General features: G+C 40.6%; 2 protein-coding genes across 5 annotated transcripts; both read left to right on the forward strand.

The window, feature by feature from the left end:
• Positions 1 to 830: 830 nt before the first annotated feature.
• LOC141441481 (S-adenosylmethionine mitochondrial carrier protein homolog) lies at positions 831 to 6,735 on the forward strand. The gene is made up of 6 exons (XM_074106238.1): positions 831 to 1,136; positions 1,420 to 1,540; positions 2,137 to 2,282; positions 3,154 to 3,252; positions 4,492 to 4,647; positions 5,362 to 6,735. Exons 1-6 carry the CDS (start codon positions 1,080 to 1,082, stop codon positions 5,635 to 5,637), a joined length of 855 nt encoding a protein of 284 aa, XP_073962339.1. The 5' UTR covers positions 831 to 1,079; the 3' UTR covers positions 5,638 to 6,735.
• A 2,223-nt stretch (positions 6,736 to 8,958) lies between these two features.
• Positions 8,959 to 14,736, forward strand: LOC141441480 (mitochondrial S-adenosylmethionine carrier protein-like). Of its 4 annotated transcripts, none has more exons than XM_074106235.1 (7): positions 8,959 to 9,324; positions 9,511 to 9,750; positions 11,602 to 11,722; positions 12,160 to 12,305; positions 13,072 to 13,170; positions 13,512 to 13,667; positions 14,179 to 14,736. In XM_074106235.1, exons 2-7 carry the CDS (start codon positions 9,691 to 9,693, stop codon positions 14,467 to 14,469), a joined length of 873 nt encoding a protein of 290 aa, XP_073962336.1. In that variant the 5' UTR covers positions 8,959 to 9,324; positions 9,511 to 9,690; the 3' UTR covers positions 14,470 to 14,736. The 4 variants fall into 4 exon arrangements, with proteins under 4 accessions (XP_073962336.1, XP_073962337.1, XP_073962334.1 ...); XM_074106236.1 differs by having other exon boundaries at positions 9,620 to 9,750; XM_074106233.1 differs by having other exon boundaries at positions 8,959 to 9,750.
• Positions 14,737 to 14,981: the final 245 nt, after the last annotated feature.

Below are 14,981 nucleotides of genomic sequence, written 5' to 3' on the forward strand. Positions count from 1 at the left end.
ACCAATTGCCAGCAAATTGTCGTGAAAATTATACAAAAGACTTGGTCCGGCAGGGTCCGACCGATCCATAACAAAATCCGAGGCAGTATAGAGTGTGATTCTTTAGCCTTTCCCAGATTTATAAAGAAATTGCATGACTTGAAATTTGTTTGACAAGTTGCATACAAGTTGTCACTATGCACTAATGTTATATCATATCTAAGGCGCGGCCACATGCAGTCGCTCGTCGCTCGATTGCAGCGATAAATCTGGTCACGCGACTCGACTTTGAAGGTGATTTTGAATTTCCCACGACTCAAAAAGTAGCATCAAGTCGCCGCGTCGAGCAGCAGCGACAAGATGGCTTCTTTCTTGCAGGAATGATCTTGGCCTTGGAAGCTGATTTCTTAATCTCATTTAGTAGCAGTCGTGGCAGTAGTACAAATGAAAGAAATTGGAGTGAATGAGTGAGTGAAAAAAAAAGTGTTTTTACCGAGAGGAGAGGATTTTTTTTTCCAGCGATTAAGCTCAACATTTTCAGCTTTATCGCTAAATGTCACGTAACCTGAATTGACATTGGAAACGAGCGTCGAGCGACTGCATGTGGCCCCACCCTAGAGAATAAAACCACTACCCCCATCTACCCATCATCGTCGTGTGGTATACATTAGCACGCTTGCATGCACAGTAAAATTAATTCTTATGGTAATAGGATCTTGATTGGCTGACCTTCACAGTTCTCATTAATTATTTATTGAACATAATTGCTTATTTACTGCAAGAAAATACATCTGGTGTTTCGTGGCAATCGTTCCCTAGCTGTACAGTATCAATTTAAGCCAGTCAAAAAAATTAAAATGTCAATGTCACTTGTCACTATTAGAAATATCTTTTAAAAGTTTTTTTAAAGTTTGATCAGTGACGAAAGTATTGCTAATTGAGATGAAATATTGGCACTGGTGTATTCGTTTCAGCCACGTAAAAAAATAAATTTGTTCAGCTCTTCTACAGCGCAAATAACTCTTTAGTTTCATATTTGAAACGTCTTGCGTAGAGGTTAGGATTGCCCGGATATTCCCGTGTTGCAAAAATAATTGAAAATGGGGTCTTTAGACGAACCTAAAGCCGTGAAACTTACGTATTTGGCGCCTTTGTTAGTAAGTTATTCATTATTAAAATACAGATTATAGGTATGTTTGGATTTAAAGAATAACTTACCGACCGAGTGCGGAATAATCACTGGAATTTCTACTAGTAACTTCCGCGGTATTTTTTAACATTTCTGAATTAAAAGTAAAATATACTAATTTATAATGCGTCTTTAACTCATGAAGTTAACTTTCACTTGGTTCTAAAGATATTAACTGCACAATTGGTATTTGATATGTACGAAAAATTTTGACTATAAAATTCTTTCTGACAATAATATCTGATTCCCAGGCAGGTGCTGTGGCTGGCATATCGGTAGACGTTGCTTTGTACCCTTTGGACACGCTTAAGACCCGTCTGCAAAGTTCACAGGGCTTTCAAAAGGCGGGTGGTTTTAGAGGAGTATATAAAGGTAATATTCATGATACAATTTTATGAATTTTCAATTATTTTTTTCCAGTTTTCACATACACATACACACATACATACAACATACATACATACATACATACACACACACACACACACACAAATATGTATGTACGTACATATGTGTTACATACTTTAAGAAATATGGAGTTAGGAGTGAGAGAAGAGTAATTTAGGTATATCTTTTGTTGCTACATGTTGCAGTAAAGTTTACAGTTGAGGGTATAAATTTCTAAACAGATATAGCATCAAATGTAAAATATACATCAACCTAAGCGGCATAAGGTGTACAGATGTTTTGGACATCTTCGTAGTATATATTATGTATATATTTATGTCCTTGACTGTACTGTACCCAAGTTTTGCTATACTTGTCATCATTGATGTCACATAAAAAATATTTCATAACCAGAGGCCATATTGCCTAAGATTTCTGACGCTCGCAATCGCAATCAAATGACAGATTTTGCATACAAAAACTGTCATTTGATTGCGATCGCAAGCGTCAGAAATGTTACACAATAGACCCTCTGGGTCAATATTGAGTTATTCATCACTGTATAGGTACTCTTGTTGCAGGCTTATTAACAGTTGCAACAACCTCAATGCCTACAACAGCATTGTTTTTCATGTCATATGAGACTACTAAAAAGATTGCCGAGCCATTGGTTGCCCCACAGTATGCCCCATTGGTTCACAGTGCAGCGGCATGTGTTGGGGAAGTGGTAAGTAAAGCTGCATTCACATTTATCTGTTGTGTTGTGTTGTGACGCATCAGATGAATGGTATCAGTTTCATACATACATACATATAATCACTCCTCTTTCCCGTAGGCAGAGACCACTTCTTTCCACTTGCTACGATCCTTACATACTTGTTTCGCTTCGTCCACTTTCATTATTCCCTTCATACATGCTCTTCGGTTTAGGGTACTCTTGACCTGGCCTTTTTTCAAGACGTCCCTGATTTGGTCTCAAAACGTCCGCCTAGGTCTACCCCTTCTAACACTTTCATTCACACTCGCCTCATACACTTTTTTCATACATTATATATAATTGCGTTTACATTTATCTGATGCAGTGTGTGGTGACGGCTTGTGTTGTGTCGCATCACAAGCTATAGAGAGAGAGACAGAGAGCATCACAACACAACATAAATGTGAATGCGGCTTAGAACAAGTTATAAGTAACCTGTTGGAAATACAGTCCAAACGGTTTATAGCAACACCAGATGTAACAACCAAGAAAAGTCCCAACACAATCTTATAAAGGTACCAAAATAATACTGGTTATATTGACCGATTATGTTTAATGACCAAATATTGCTGTCCCTTCAAAGTTGTTATGAATGGTTTTGACTGGTCAGTAAAAAAAAATATAAACTTATGTTAATTTTTACATCAAATGATGGATTTTGACTATCATATTCTAACAACAAAGCAATGTAGTAATCAAATATTAGTTTTGGAAAAATATTGTTGTCATTACAGCAACAAAAAATTATTGAATAAAGAAAATTTAAGTTGTTTAAAGGGAGACCATACTAGGACCATGTCTCACACTCACTGATTTTTATAGCATCATCCTTATTCATCAGTTGGCGTGCGTGATCCGCGTGCCCACAGAAATAGCGAAACAGCGCAAGCAAACATATGTTGGAAGCAAGAAACGGAGCAGCATCAAGATACTGATTGAGGTAGCTGTCCTTTATATAAAATGATCAATCCGAATGGGTCAGTGGGGTGAAGTCAGAAACTGTGAGAGCGAAATCTGTACTTATGAACCATGTCGTCGATTTTGGATATAATCAATCAATCAAACCCCTTCAAAATCTATGTAAACAATGTTATAAATTATTTGATGGTGAGAATCATAAGTAAGAAGAAACACATTTTATTACAAGATTTTATTCATTCCACTTGCAATGTATGTACGGGTCAAATCTTGCAAGTTAAATTTGATACACTTCCAGTAATGGGATTGACTTGAAATTTGGCATAGGTTTAGGTATAGGTATGAGCGGGCTGTTTTCCGCAACTCGACGTCTAAGTGCGCCTATTTTGCGTGATTAGGCTGTAGGCACTATTCATGCCAGCCTAGCTCCTGGAGGAAGCCTAGCAGACCCTTCACGTTGCCGGCGACTTCCTGCAGTGACCCCGGTGATCCGAGGTGTAGTGCCCTGTAGTTCGCCACACCAGAGCATTCCAGAAGGATGTGAGTGGCTGTCTCTTCTGCCTCCATGCATGCTCTGCACAGGGGGCTGTCTGTAACACCTAGATTATGTAAGTGCTTGTTTAGTAAAGCGTGACCAGTAAGAGCACCGACCAGCAGTCGGAGTTGATCCCTCCTAAGTCCGCGAAGCTTGCGGGACAATCCGGGGTTGATCGTCGGGAGGGCTTCTCTGGTTTGCCTGCATGTATCTAGGTTTGTCCAATATTGTCGGTGCATTACCTTAGTGTTGTGTCGCAGTTTGCCGCGCAGCCATCCAAAGGGCAGAGGTAGAATGGGTTCGGGACCGAAGACCTTCATCTCCGAGCCCCCTCTAGCCAATCGGTCGGCCGCGTCGTTACCTCGCGATCCACTGTGTCCTTTTATCCATTGTAGTGTTATGGTGTTTGTCTCACTTACCAACGTCAGAGCTCGATGGCACTCGTTGATTAGCCCTGATGTCATTGTGTCGCTCTGCAGGGCTTGCAAGACCGATTTGCTGTCAGACAGTATACGGATAGGAAAATCCTGTACCTTCCTGGAGTCAATCGCTGCAGTTGCCATTATGATTCAAATACAAAAAAAATTGGCATAATTATGTTTTAGTGACAATACAATAATCTGGTAGATCGACTGTAAACTTGGTACGAAAATGCAGTTTGGATCGCAGTACGGTCACGGAAAGGTTTAACAAAAAAAATTCAAGTTGGTCTTGCGTTTCTGTCAGGCGTACAAAGCAGAGGGTCTCCGCTCGGGCGTGTACCGCGGCTTCTTATCGACTGTGGCGCGCGACCTGCCGTTCAGCTTCCTGGAGCTGCCGGTCTGGGAGTACCTTAAGACGCAGGTGCGGCTGCACAACGACGGACAGATCACCAGCTTCCAGGTATAAGATGGGACGTTTACTGTTTAATAAAGGACTTAGGTCGGTTTTAGACTAACGTTTTATTTGCGTGTATGAGCTCGTTTTTGAATGCGCGTACAGGCGCAGTTTTGTTTTCTTCGAGTCACGCAGGGATACGCGCGTCGGGTGTTCCAGTGTAATCTAGCGCGCTTGTAAGCCCGTATAACAAAAACAATTGTAAACGCGCAGAAAAAACGCCAGTCTGGAACCGCCCTTAGCAAAAAAGAATTGCAAATTGTTTTATTTTTAGTTAGTGAGATTCTTTGATTGAAATGTACACTCGCGACAATGGTTTTTTTTTATTCGACTGGTTGGCAAACGAGCAAGTGGGTCTCCTGATGGTAAGAGATCACCACCGCCCATAAACATCTGCAATACCAGGGGCTGTGTTTCGGCGTGGAGAGTAAGTTAGCCGGTGAAATTACTGGCACTTGAAATATCCCATCTTAGGCCTGTAGGTTGGCAACGCATCTGCAATACCCCTGGTGTTGCAGATGTTTATGGGCGGTGGGGATCTTTTACCATCAGGAGACCCACTTGCTCGTTTGCCATCCAGTCGAATAAAAAAAAAAGAGCAAGCACTGCTGCTTCACGATTCACGGCAGGATTAGCGGACCTTGCACAAGGTCCTACCACCTGTTTGACTACCACGTTCGTGGGATTGTCCTTGTATAACATTTTTTACACTGTCCCCAGAGCGCTTGTTGTGGCTCCCTAGCCGGCGGCTTCGCAGCAGCAGCAACGACACCCCTGGACCTGGCCAAGACCCGCATTATGCTCGCCCCCGAGTACACCGCCACCCGCAAGTTGCGCGTCCAGCCGGTACTGCGCGCCATATACCGAGAGAGCGGGCTGCGGGGGCTCTTCGCCGGGTGTACGCCGCGGTTCACCGCGTTTATGGCCGGCGGTTTCGTGTTCTTCGGGGTGTATGATGACTGTAAGAGGGTTGTTGAGGGGTATTTGGATAGGTAGTTGGGTTATGTCGTCCCTCGTGATGGGATGACAGTGCTCCATATGGGATGTAATGTAAGCCCCATCCATAAAATACGTCACACCAATTTTGACCATTTTTTACAAGCTTTTATTTAGTTTCACCTGTCCCATTGTCTGTCTGTAATCAAATCTTGCAAGTTAAATTCGACCAACTTCCAGTAGTTGGATTGACATGAAATTTGGTATACTTATGTAACTTGCGTGACAATACAATAATCTGGTAGTGACATCCTGGTAGTCCGTCCAGGATCGTCTCCACAGGTCAGAACTCTTTAACGGTTAACGGCATCGACTTGAAATTTGGTATTCAAATGTAGTTTGTGTGGTAATACAAGTACAGTCAACAAAAAGTACAGTCAGAAACTACCAGCAGACTACCAGGATGTCACTATCAGATTATTGTATTGTCACCAGATTTACCTACATAAGTTTACCAAATTTCAAGTCGATCGGATTACTGGAAGTGGGTCAAATTTAACTTGCGTGATTTGACCCAAATAAATAAATAAAAAAATGAACAGGGCAAGTTAAATAAAAGCTTGTAAAAAACGCAGTTATTCTTAACAAGTACCGCTCCATGGATTTTAGACCTATTACTGATTAGCATTAGGTCTAATATCTTGTTATCAATAAGTACCAATACTTTTGTGAGAATTGTGATTATGTGTATGAAATAAATGTATAGTAGTATAGATATAAATCTATTGAGTCTTAAGGCACATGAGTGATATTTCATATTTTTTTTACTTTATTTTTTTTATGCAGTAATAAATATGTTTCCAATAGCACTAAGTTAAATTTTTAATATTGTTGGTAGTGCTGTTTATTACTGCATAAAAATTGCGCATAAGGCGTCTTATTTTATAAGTACTGTTTTCTTATTTGTAAATATAAAGGTAATTTAAAAAGCTAAATCAGTTGTGATAATTCTATTAAAATGGTTACATATTGTGAATATGGACAAGTTTTAAATTATGCCAAATATGTTGAAATGTAATTTTATTTACTGCGCGATATGGAGTATATTTAATTTAAATGTTATTTAGTATGTAGTGTTCAATACAGTGTTCAAAGAAATCTTTGTTTTTTTTCTGTAAGTTTACGAAATACATAGCTAAACACTCATCATCAGGCCTACGCGTCTGTGCCAGACAAGTTTTGGCGTGTTGCCTGTGCACAACGTCTTTGGTGGCTGACTAGACCGATGCGAGAGCGACATGTTCGTCCTCAGGCCTGACAAGAGAAGTCTGCGGATGTTGGTGCAGAACCGACTTGGTGTCGTTTCTGTCTCTTGTCAGCAAGTGCCTTGAGCCAGGCCTCATCGCAATACTTGCGACCCTCTAACACGTCCGCGCCAATCTGTGCGTGTTTCCGCCAGCTTTTCCTAGTCAAGGTGGTCAATTTTGAAGGCGGCCATATCTCGCTTAGCGCAGTCCTTAAATCTGAGCAAAGGTCTCTACGTTTCTCTTGGCATTGGCCACTGCGCCGAGCAAGACATGACGTGGTAATCAGAGGGCTTCATTCTATGCACGTGCCCTAGCCAACGTAAGCGTCTCCGTTTGAGAAGAGCGGTTAGGCTAGGCAGCTGAACAATTTCTAGAACCCTCTCGTTGGTGACCCTGTCTTGCCATGAAATACTCAGGATCCTACGCAGACAGCGCATGTATAAGGAGTTTATGTTTGTTTAGGAGATAAATTGAGTATAGCAATATGAGAATGATTATATTAGGATCACATTGTACAAACAAATTTTAGAGACTCCTTAACTCAAAAAATCTTTTTAATTTTAATCAATTTAAGAAAAGCTAAGGTTAATCAAGTTAATTATGCAATTTTTATTGAAATAAACAGTTTAAGTTTAGTTTTTAACCGACGCTCTTGTTTTGCGTACGTTGTCCAGGTTTCAGCTCCGTACAAAAGGATGCTCATGACGGAAGCCTGGAAGATAAACATCTTGGTCTTTGTGGTGAGCTTTTTATTGTTCCACACAAGACACTATGATAATGTTTATTCACTATCTTTTCCAAATCATCGCATTGAGAAAAGCGTAGTATGGTAATGAACTAAAAGAATTTCTTTGCTCACCCTCGACCTTATGATGGCTACGTTTATGAAAATGCGTGTTCATGCAGTTCCTCCACCCGCCCCCACTACGCTACGCTACTGAGTCTCAGGACTTGCCTAACACGTACGGCCCCAGTGACACAACGTTTGTGACTTTTTAGTTCTTACTCCTATGCCGGTGACACGTATTTGTGACTGCTGTGGGATATGCGCTGTGCCTACCGTAAGAGCTTAGTGGGTCGTATTCGGCTCCGGCATCTAAGCCCTTCCGCTATGCCAGCCTTAGGCAGTTGTCTCACCGCCGGCGAGAAAACGATTGGCTATCGACTATTTTCTCGCTCAAGTAACGAACAAAAGATATAAGATCCTGTGTGAGTAAAAGAGACATATATATTAATAGTTGATCGCTGGCGGTTCACACTGCCGGCGAGAACTCGTTCTTACATCTTTTGTCGCAGCGATAAGAGCTATAAAACTCGCTGAGCAATAAAACTAGAGCAATAAAAAAAGAGTAGTATCAGCGCTGTTAGCTTGGCGGCCGCCCGGCTCGAGCGAGTGGAGCGAGTACCCAATCGCCCGTCGTGCTCGAACACTCGCTTTTCACTGCTCGCCCACTCGTTTCTAGTTACTCGCTCTGCTCGCTTCTCGCTCATCGTCGGCGGTGGGACAAGTGCCTTAGGAGGTACGAATTATTTATGACACAACATGCGTGTCACTGGCATAGGAGTAAGTACCAAAAAGTCACAGACGTTGTGTTGTGTCACTGGCATCGGAATGTATTACGTCTGTGACACGTATACGTGTCACTGGCATAGAAGTGACTGCCGTGTGATTTGCGTAGGCATAGCGTAAGAGCTTAGTAGATCGTTGCCGGGCCCGAATGTTGTTAAAAATGAATTGCTAAAATTAGTCGACGTTTCAATGATGTTGCAGCGCTGCGGCCGTGGTCACGAGTCGACTCCTGATGATGTGGTGATTATTAAGTATGTCCTGAGACATATTAGAATTCTAGTTTACCTACCACTAAATCGGATCCTACAAAAATATTTCCCGTAAAGAATCGGATATCCGTGTGAACTGGCTCTTATAGTTCTCGTGATAAAATCCGCGGGTAAAGATATACTTAGCATAACTAATTGCACAATCGCCGTGACCTTGGAGTCATTCGGTTGGTTTTCCATTCATTCATTTCGTAGAGTTTCGTCCATAGGTGCGTCATACTATATTATCATTTCAAACAGATAGACGTCCAAGCGTAACTTCCCGATTACAATTTGTTATCTTTATACTAGATTGCGGATAGATAAGAATATAAACTGTGTGCACGTCTGAAGACTCAGTGTCTGTCGCACAGACTACTATAAGAGATATTATACGTACTGGTCTGTCGTGTAATTCGTTAGGAAACAGACGTATAGAGACCATCCCTTTCGCTCACAGTTGTTAGAAAGGGACACTGCTTTATGACCACGACAAAACTAAACTTTAAAGTTGTGATTTGCGCGGGAATTGTTACTTGAAAATTGTTTTTAGTGATTTGTAAAATTGTTTTGCATAATTTAGCGCGAAATGTCATCATGTGAATTAAAAATGTTCGGAAATGTAAGTGCAGTGAAAGTTAAAGTGCAGTTTAGATTTGCCGTTTCATTTTTTTCTTAAATTTAAGCGATAATACTGTTTTGTTCGCGTATACATAATATTGGTTAATAATTACTTACTTAAATCGAATGGGCTGATTGCTTTTTACGTTTCGTATTACAAATACTTATCTGTTTCTAATTTTTTTAGCCCCTTGAAGTGTCCCACAACTGGGCAAAGGCCTTCTCTTTTTTCCGTCATTCGTCCCTGTCTAACATAGGGATACTTAGATATTTTTTTAATTTAGTACCTAAATAAGAAGTAGGTATTTGAGTGGTGGATTTTATATATATAGAATTGGATTGGATGTTTAATTAAAACAATTGTGGCATGATGGGGGCACTAGAGAAGCCGATGTTTCAAAACTCCACATTATTGGCACCCGGAATCGTAAGTGTTTCTTTACTAATTTAATCAAAGTAATGAGGGCTATCGTTTTTTGTCTCACTAGATGGCGCACTGTTGCGTGAGGTTTTTAAGTGTGGCTTTCAGAGTCTGTTATTACGGGCGTTAAAACAAAGTTTAGATTAAAATCATATTTAATACACCTTAAAACCGTACCATAAAAATATCCAGCAACCACAGTGTTGCTTAGTCCCGTTTTGTTCGGAAAAAAGGGAGGACAAAAGTTTCCGAAAGACAAAACTGTCTCAAAACACAGACATTAATTGCCCCGTAACGCATAATTGCCATAATTAATTTCAGGTAATGCAAAATATTCACAAAATTATTCTAATTATAAATAAACCCGCGTAGCTCACCCAAAAACTATGAGATTTGACATTTCGGAGACCTCACGCTACACTAGCGCCTCTAGCGGCGAATTCATTCGCGATAGCCTTCATTAAGTTGATCTGTAGATCTTTTTTAAGGGTTCCCTAGTTCTATAAGGAACCCTTATGATTTCGCCATGTTTTTTGTTATACACTCGTACATGCCGCACGGGTTCGATATTTAGGTAATTGGTTTTCGGAAAATTTTCAAAATTTCCATTTGAGTTAAAAACGCACGGACTTGCAAGGTGACAGCCACTAAATAGTTTTATGATTTGTTATTATAGCCGCCATATATGTGCATATAACCATTCTGTAACAATTTTAACAGCTTAGCTAAAGAATACGAATTACCTACAGGTCTGTTCACTAGATACAGCACTGTGGTGGACGGATCGTCAGAAAGACAGCGGACAGTCTGAATTCTAAGCTTACCTACCTAATACGTGTATCTCTGTGAGTCAAGTAAACCAGCTGAATAAATTTTCATTTAAAAAAAAAACGTAACTAGAATTCATGACCATTTCATTAATTAGGTTCTTAGAATTTAACCCGCGCGGCTTCGCTCGTGTAATATGATCTTGCAGCCGTTACGAAATACCGGGACTAAACACAAAAAAACCTAGACGGTGGCACGACGCGAACGCTAGCGAATAATTTTTCAGTATTCGGTATTTATTTATTCCCAACACTTTTTACAAAAAAAAAACAATGCCCTGTTGGGGCATAGCAATTTTACAATTAATTACATTAATTAACTATAGGTACATCATATGCTATGTTAACCACATTTAAAGTTAAGTAAGTTATCTAAATAAAATAAACTATACTTTCATCTAGTTATACATAAACTTAGAACTTATCTGGTATAGTGCAAGAGATAATCTTTAATTACAATAATACTAACTAATAACAGATATACATATTTTTTTCTTATTCTTCTTCTAAATATTAATTTATAGTGTATAGTAACACTTTCGAGTTAAAAAATCTTATAAATTTTAGGTAGGTAGGTACTTTACAGACATGGCGTAAGTACCGTGTGAATGAATTTTGAATAAATGAAGTTTTCATCACACTTGCTCGTAAACAGTGTCGTAACATGCAGGCTACCTTGGTTGCAACCCCCCAAATAAAACCCTCGACCTCAATGTGCTTGTCATGAAACCCGTGGTCGATAAATGAGTCATTGCCCTTACTAATTTACATTTCATGAAGCCCAAGGTCGGTAAATGAGTTTGTTACTGCATGGTGTGCTGCTGCTCCGTGCGCGCGCTGCACATGCACGCCATATACATATATATATAAGTACAATTTTACTCGCAAATGTGATGAAAAACATTGTATGTCGCACGGGCGGTACTAGAATTACGAACATCGACTCATTAAAGCCCTCAGTCTTCGACTTCGGGCTTCTAATAGACTCTAGTTCGTACGGGTAATTCCTTAATTACTTATGCACTTGCAGGCAGGCGCAGTGGCCGGACTTGCCGTTGAGACGGGCTTGTACCCGCTGGACACTCTCAAGACCCGCTTGCAGAGTGCACAGGGACTCCACAAGTCAGGGGGCTTCAAAGGGGTTTATAAAGGTACGTTCGTTAAAATAATACAGTCTTTTATCAAGGTAGATTTGTGAATAGGTGCTTAAATTTGGCTTTCCCATAAAGATGTTTGAGATTCCGTCGAATGTTGAAGAAAAAACTTGGTAAGTATTAGCTATTCGACAATAGATGGAGCTGCAAGTCAAGTTCATTCACAGTAAAACGTCGCCATCTATCGGCTGTATGTTTACACTTTACTACCTTGGCATTGTTACTTCGTGTTTGACCTTTTGTATGAAATTGACATAAAGGATGTCAGAGACATGCTGAACTCGCGTTTCTCTCACTCTTTGATTTGCTTAGTGAGTGCAGTTACTTTATGCACAAAAACTGCTCATTTAATAGGATAGGATTAAGATAAAGTCAGAAATACTGTGGTACTGTGGCGGTTTGTGGTGGTACTAATGCTTGTATTACGTCCACAGGCTTAGCGCCAGTAGCCATAGCGTCGATGCCAGGAGCTGCTCTTTTCTTCGTGTCCTATGAGACGGCAAAGGCGCTGACAGAACCTCTGGTGCCCCCGGCGTTTGTACCCGTTGCCCACAGCGGTTCCGCCGCCATTGCTGAGCTTGTGAGTTACTATTAAAGAATCAGGCGTTACTTTGTGGAGGTCCTTATTCAACTGCGCCTCGTCGTCGGTAGTCGATGATCAAGGGGGGGGGCTAGTAGAAGTGAAGAGGATGGGAAAAGTTACTAAGCCTACCTGCGACCTTACGATTTATTTTTATTTTTTATTTGACTGGATGGCAAACGAGCAAGTGGGTCTCCTGATGGTAAGAGGTCACCACCGCCCATAGACACCTGCAACACCAGGTGGATTGCAGATGCGTTGCCAACCTAGAGGCCCAAGGTGGGATACCTCAAGTGCCAGTAATTTTACCGGTTGTCTTACTCTCTATGCCGAAACACAACAGTGCAAGCACTGCTACTTCACGGCAGGATTAGCGAGCAAGATGGTGGTAGCAATCCGGGCGGACCTTGCACAAGGTCCTACCACCTGCAAACAAATAGCTACGATAGCTACGTCATGCAACAAATGTGTGTTCGTAAAGCTCCGCCACCTTTACCACTGTAAAAACATTCACATATCACACAAACCCAACGGTCACCACCACCAAACTACGCTGACATGGTCGAACGCAATCAGAATTCACCATCAAAGCAACACGGTGAGGGGGTGTTTTGCTCTGATTGAGTTTGAATCCCCTCAGCGTAGACTAGTGGCTAACATCTAGTAATATGGTGTACGATCTCTTATCAAAATAGTATCTAGCCTTAATGTGGGTTAAATTAAAGGACAGGATTTTTTAAGATCATGCCTATATTTTTTGTTGTAGTTTGCCTGTCTGATAAGAGTGCCGACTGAGATCGCGAAGCAAAGAAAACAGACGTACGTCGGGGTCGACAAAAGAAGTAGTTTTAGTATACTTTACAACGTAAGTATTTTTGCAGACCGCTTCCAAAATTAAAAAAGGTAATTAACTATTTCAGGTTTTTTATCCTTGCCTTCGTAAAGTAACGGGAAAACACCTTCCGTCCAGACGTCAGAGCACAGGAACAACTGCTGGCGCTTGGAGTCTAAAGGAACCTAAATAGCCTAGCCCTGTTAGACTGGAGTGGACCTAATCGAATTTGAGTCTAATATCCCCAATTCCCCATGTAACAAAGTTCAAAGTTGCCAGAACATAGTAATTAACATAGGTCTTTGTGGGACAGGATGTGCTTATGTTCCAAACCCTGAGCTGCCTTCAAAACTTGCTTCATTTTTGATCTCCAGGCTTACAAATTGGAGGGTATTCGGAGGGGCTTATTCCGCGGGTACTTGTCCACTGTCGCCCGGGACTTGCCCTTCGGTGTGATTGACATTCCCATCTGGGAGTGGCTGAAGGAACAAGTACGGAGACGGAATAACGGAGAAGTCACCAGTTTTCAGGTACAATATTTGTCATGCAATAATAAGTTTACAAACACAGGAGATACCAAAAGAGGAGGAGGAGGTTCCAAGGAGGTGGAAAAGTTGATGAGCCTTGAAGGGAAACTGCCTCAAATCCTTTAGTTAGCTCATTTTACTTACAGAAGACATTCTTATATTAAAAAAAAAAAAAATTGTGCTTGCGTATTGATTTCTATTTAATTATTTACTCCTAATACAGTCAATAATTGTTTAAAATTGTTGTTTCTATCAGTAAAAATAATTATCAGTTGGATTGAATTGATATTTGGTATATGTAGGTAGGTACATATGTAAATTGGATGACAAACACAATGCAAGTAGTATTTTACGTGTTGTCCTAGCAACAGAGCATGTGAAACCTAATAATATTTAAGACCTATTTTGTACACCATGTTTTTATGTAAAATAAAATATTTGATTGATTGAGTACAGTTAGCAAAGATGTGTTAAAATGTTTTTTTTATTAACATACATTTATTTACATTTTTAGAGTGCATGTTGCGGCGCCGCGGCGGCTATAGTCGCCGGTACAGTCACAACGCCTTTTGACGTCGCCAAAACCCGTATTATACTAGCTGAGGTCGAGCACACCTCCGCACATAGCTTGCGCATACAGACAGTACTCCGTGTGATATACCGAGAAGCAGGACTACGCGGCCTATTCGCCGGGTGTACAACACGCGTGATCGCACTTATGCTCGGCTCGTTTGTGTTTTTTGGAGTGTACGAAGAGGTTAAAAGCATTGTTGAGAAGAAGTTGAAAGATCAGGGTACTATTTAGATTTAGTTATAGGTTTCTTAATCTAGATGGCGCTATTGAGCAATTGATCTTTGGGGCCATCTTTTGATGAAATAATGAAACTAAGTTTCAAGTGATTTGTAAAATAGCGGTATAGAAGTTGTCTGTTTAGATTATTGATGTTGTCTTTAACTGCTAAACAGAATATTTTAAATCATGGTCAAATGTGTGAAAGAATAGAAATTACAAGTACCTATTTATTATCTAGCATAAATATAAAAAGTGTTACCTATTGCATTTTATTTAGAATCCATGTATTTTTTTTACTAATATGATGGCAAAAGTCAAAAGAGCAAATGGGTTACGTAATGGCGTGTGAGCACCACCACCCGTAGACACCTGCAGAGCTACTACTACTAATTCGAGTTCGTGTCGTTCGGTCCCTCTGACACTTATACTATTTAAAACGAGAGCAAGAGGGACGGTACGATACGAACTTAAATTTTCGAACCGCGGAGCAGGCCCGCTGCACCATTAGAGGTTTTCAGACGCGT

This window comes from Choristoneura fumiferana, chromosome 24, assembly GCF_025370935.1.
Source record: "Choristoneura fumiferana chromosome 24, NRCan_CFum_1, whole genome shotgun sequence".
NCBI lineage: Eukaryota > Metazoa > Arthropoda > Insecta > Lepidoptera > Tortricidae > Choristoneura > Choristoneura fumiferana.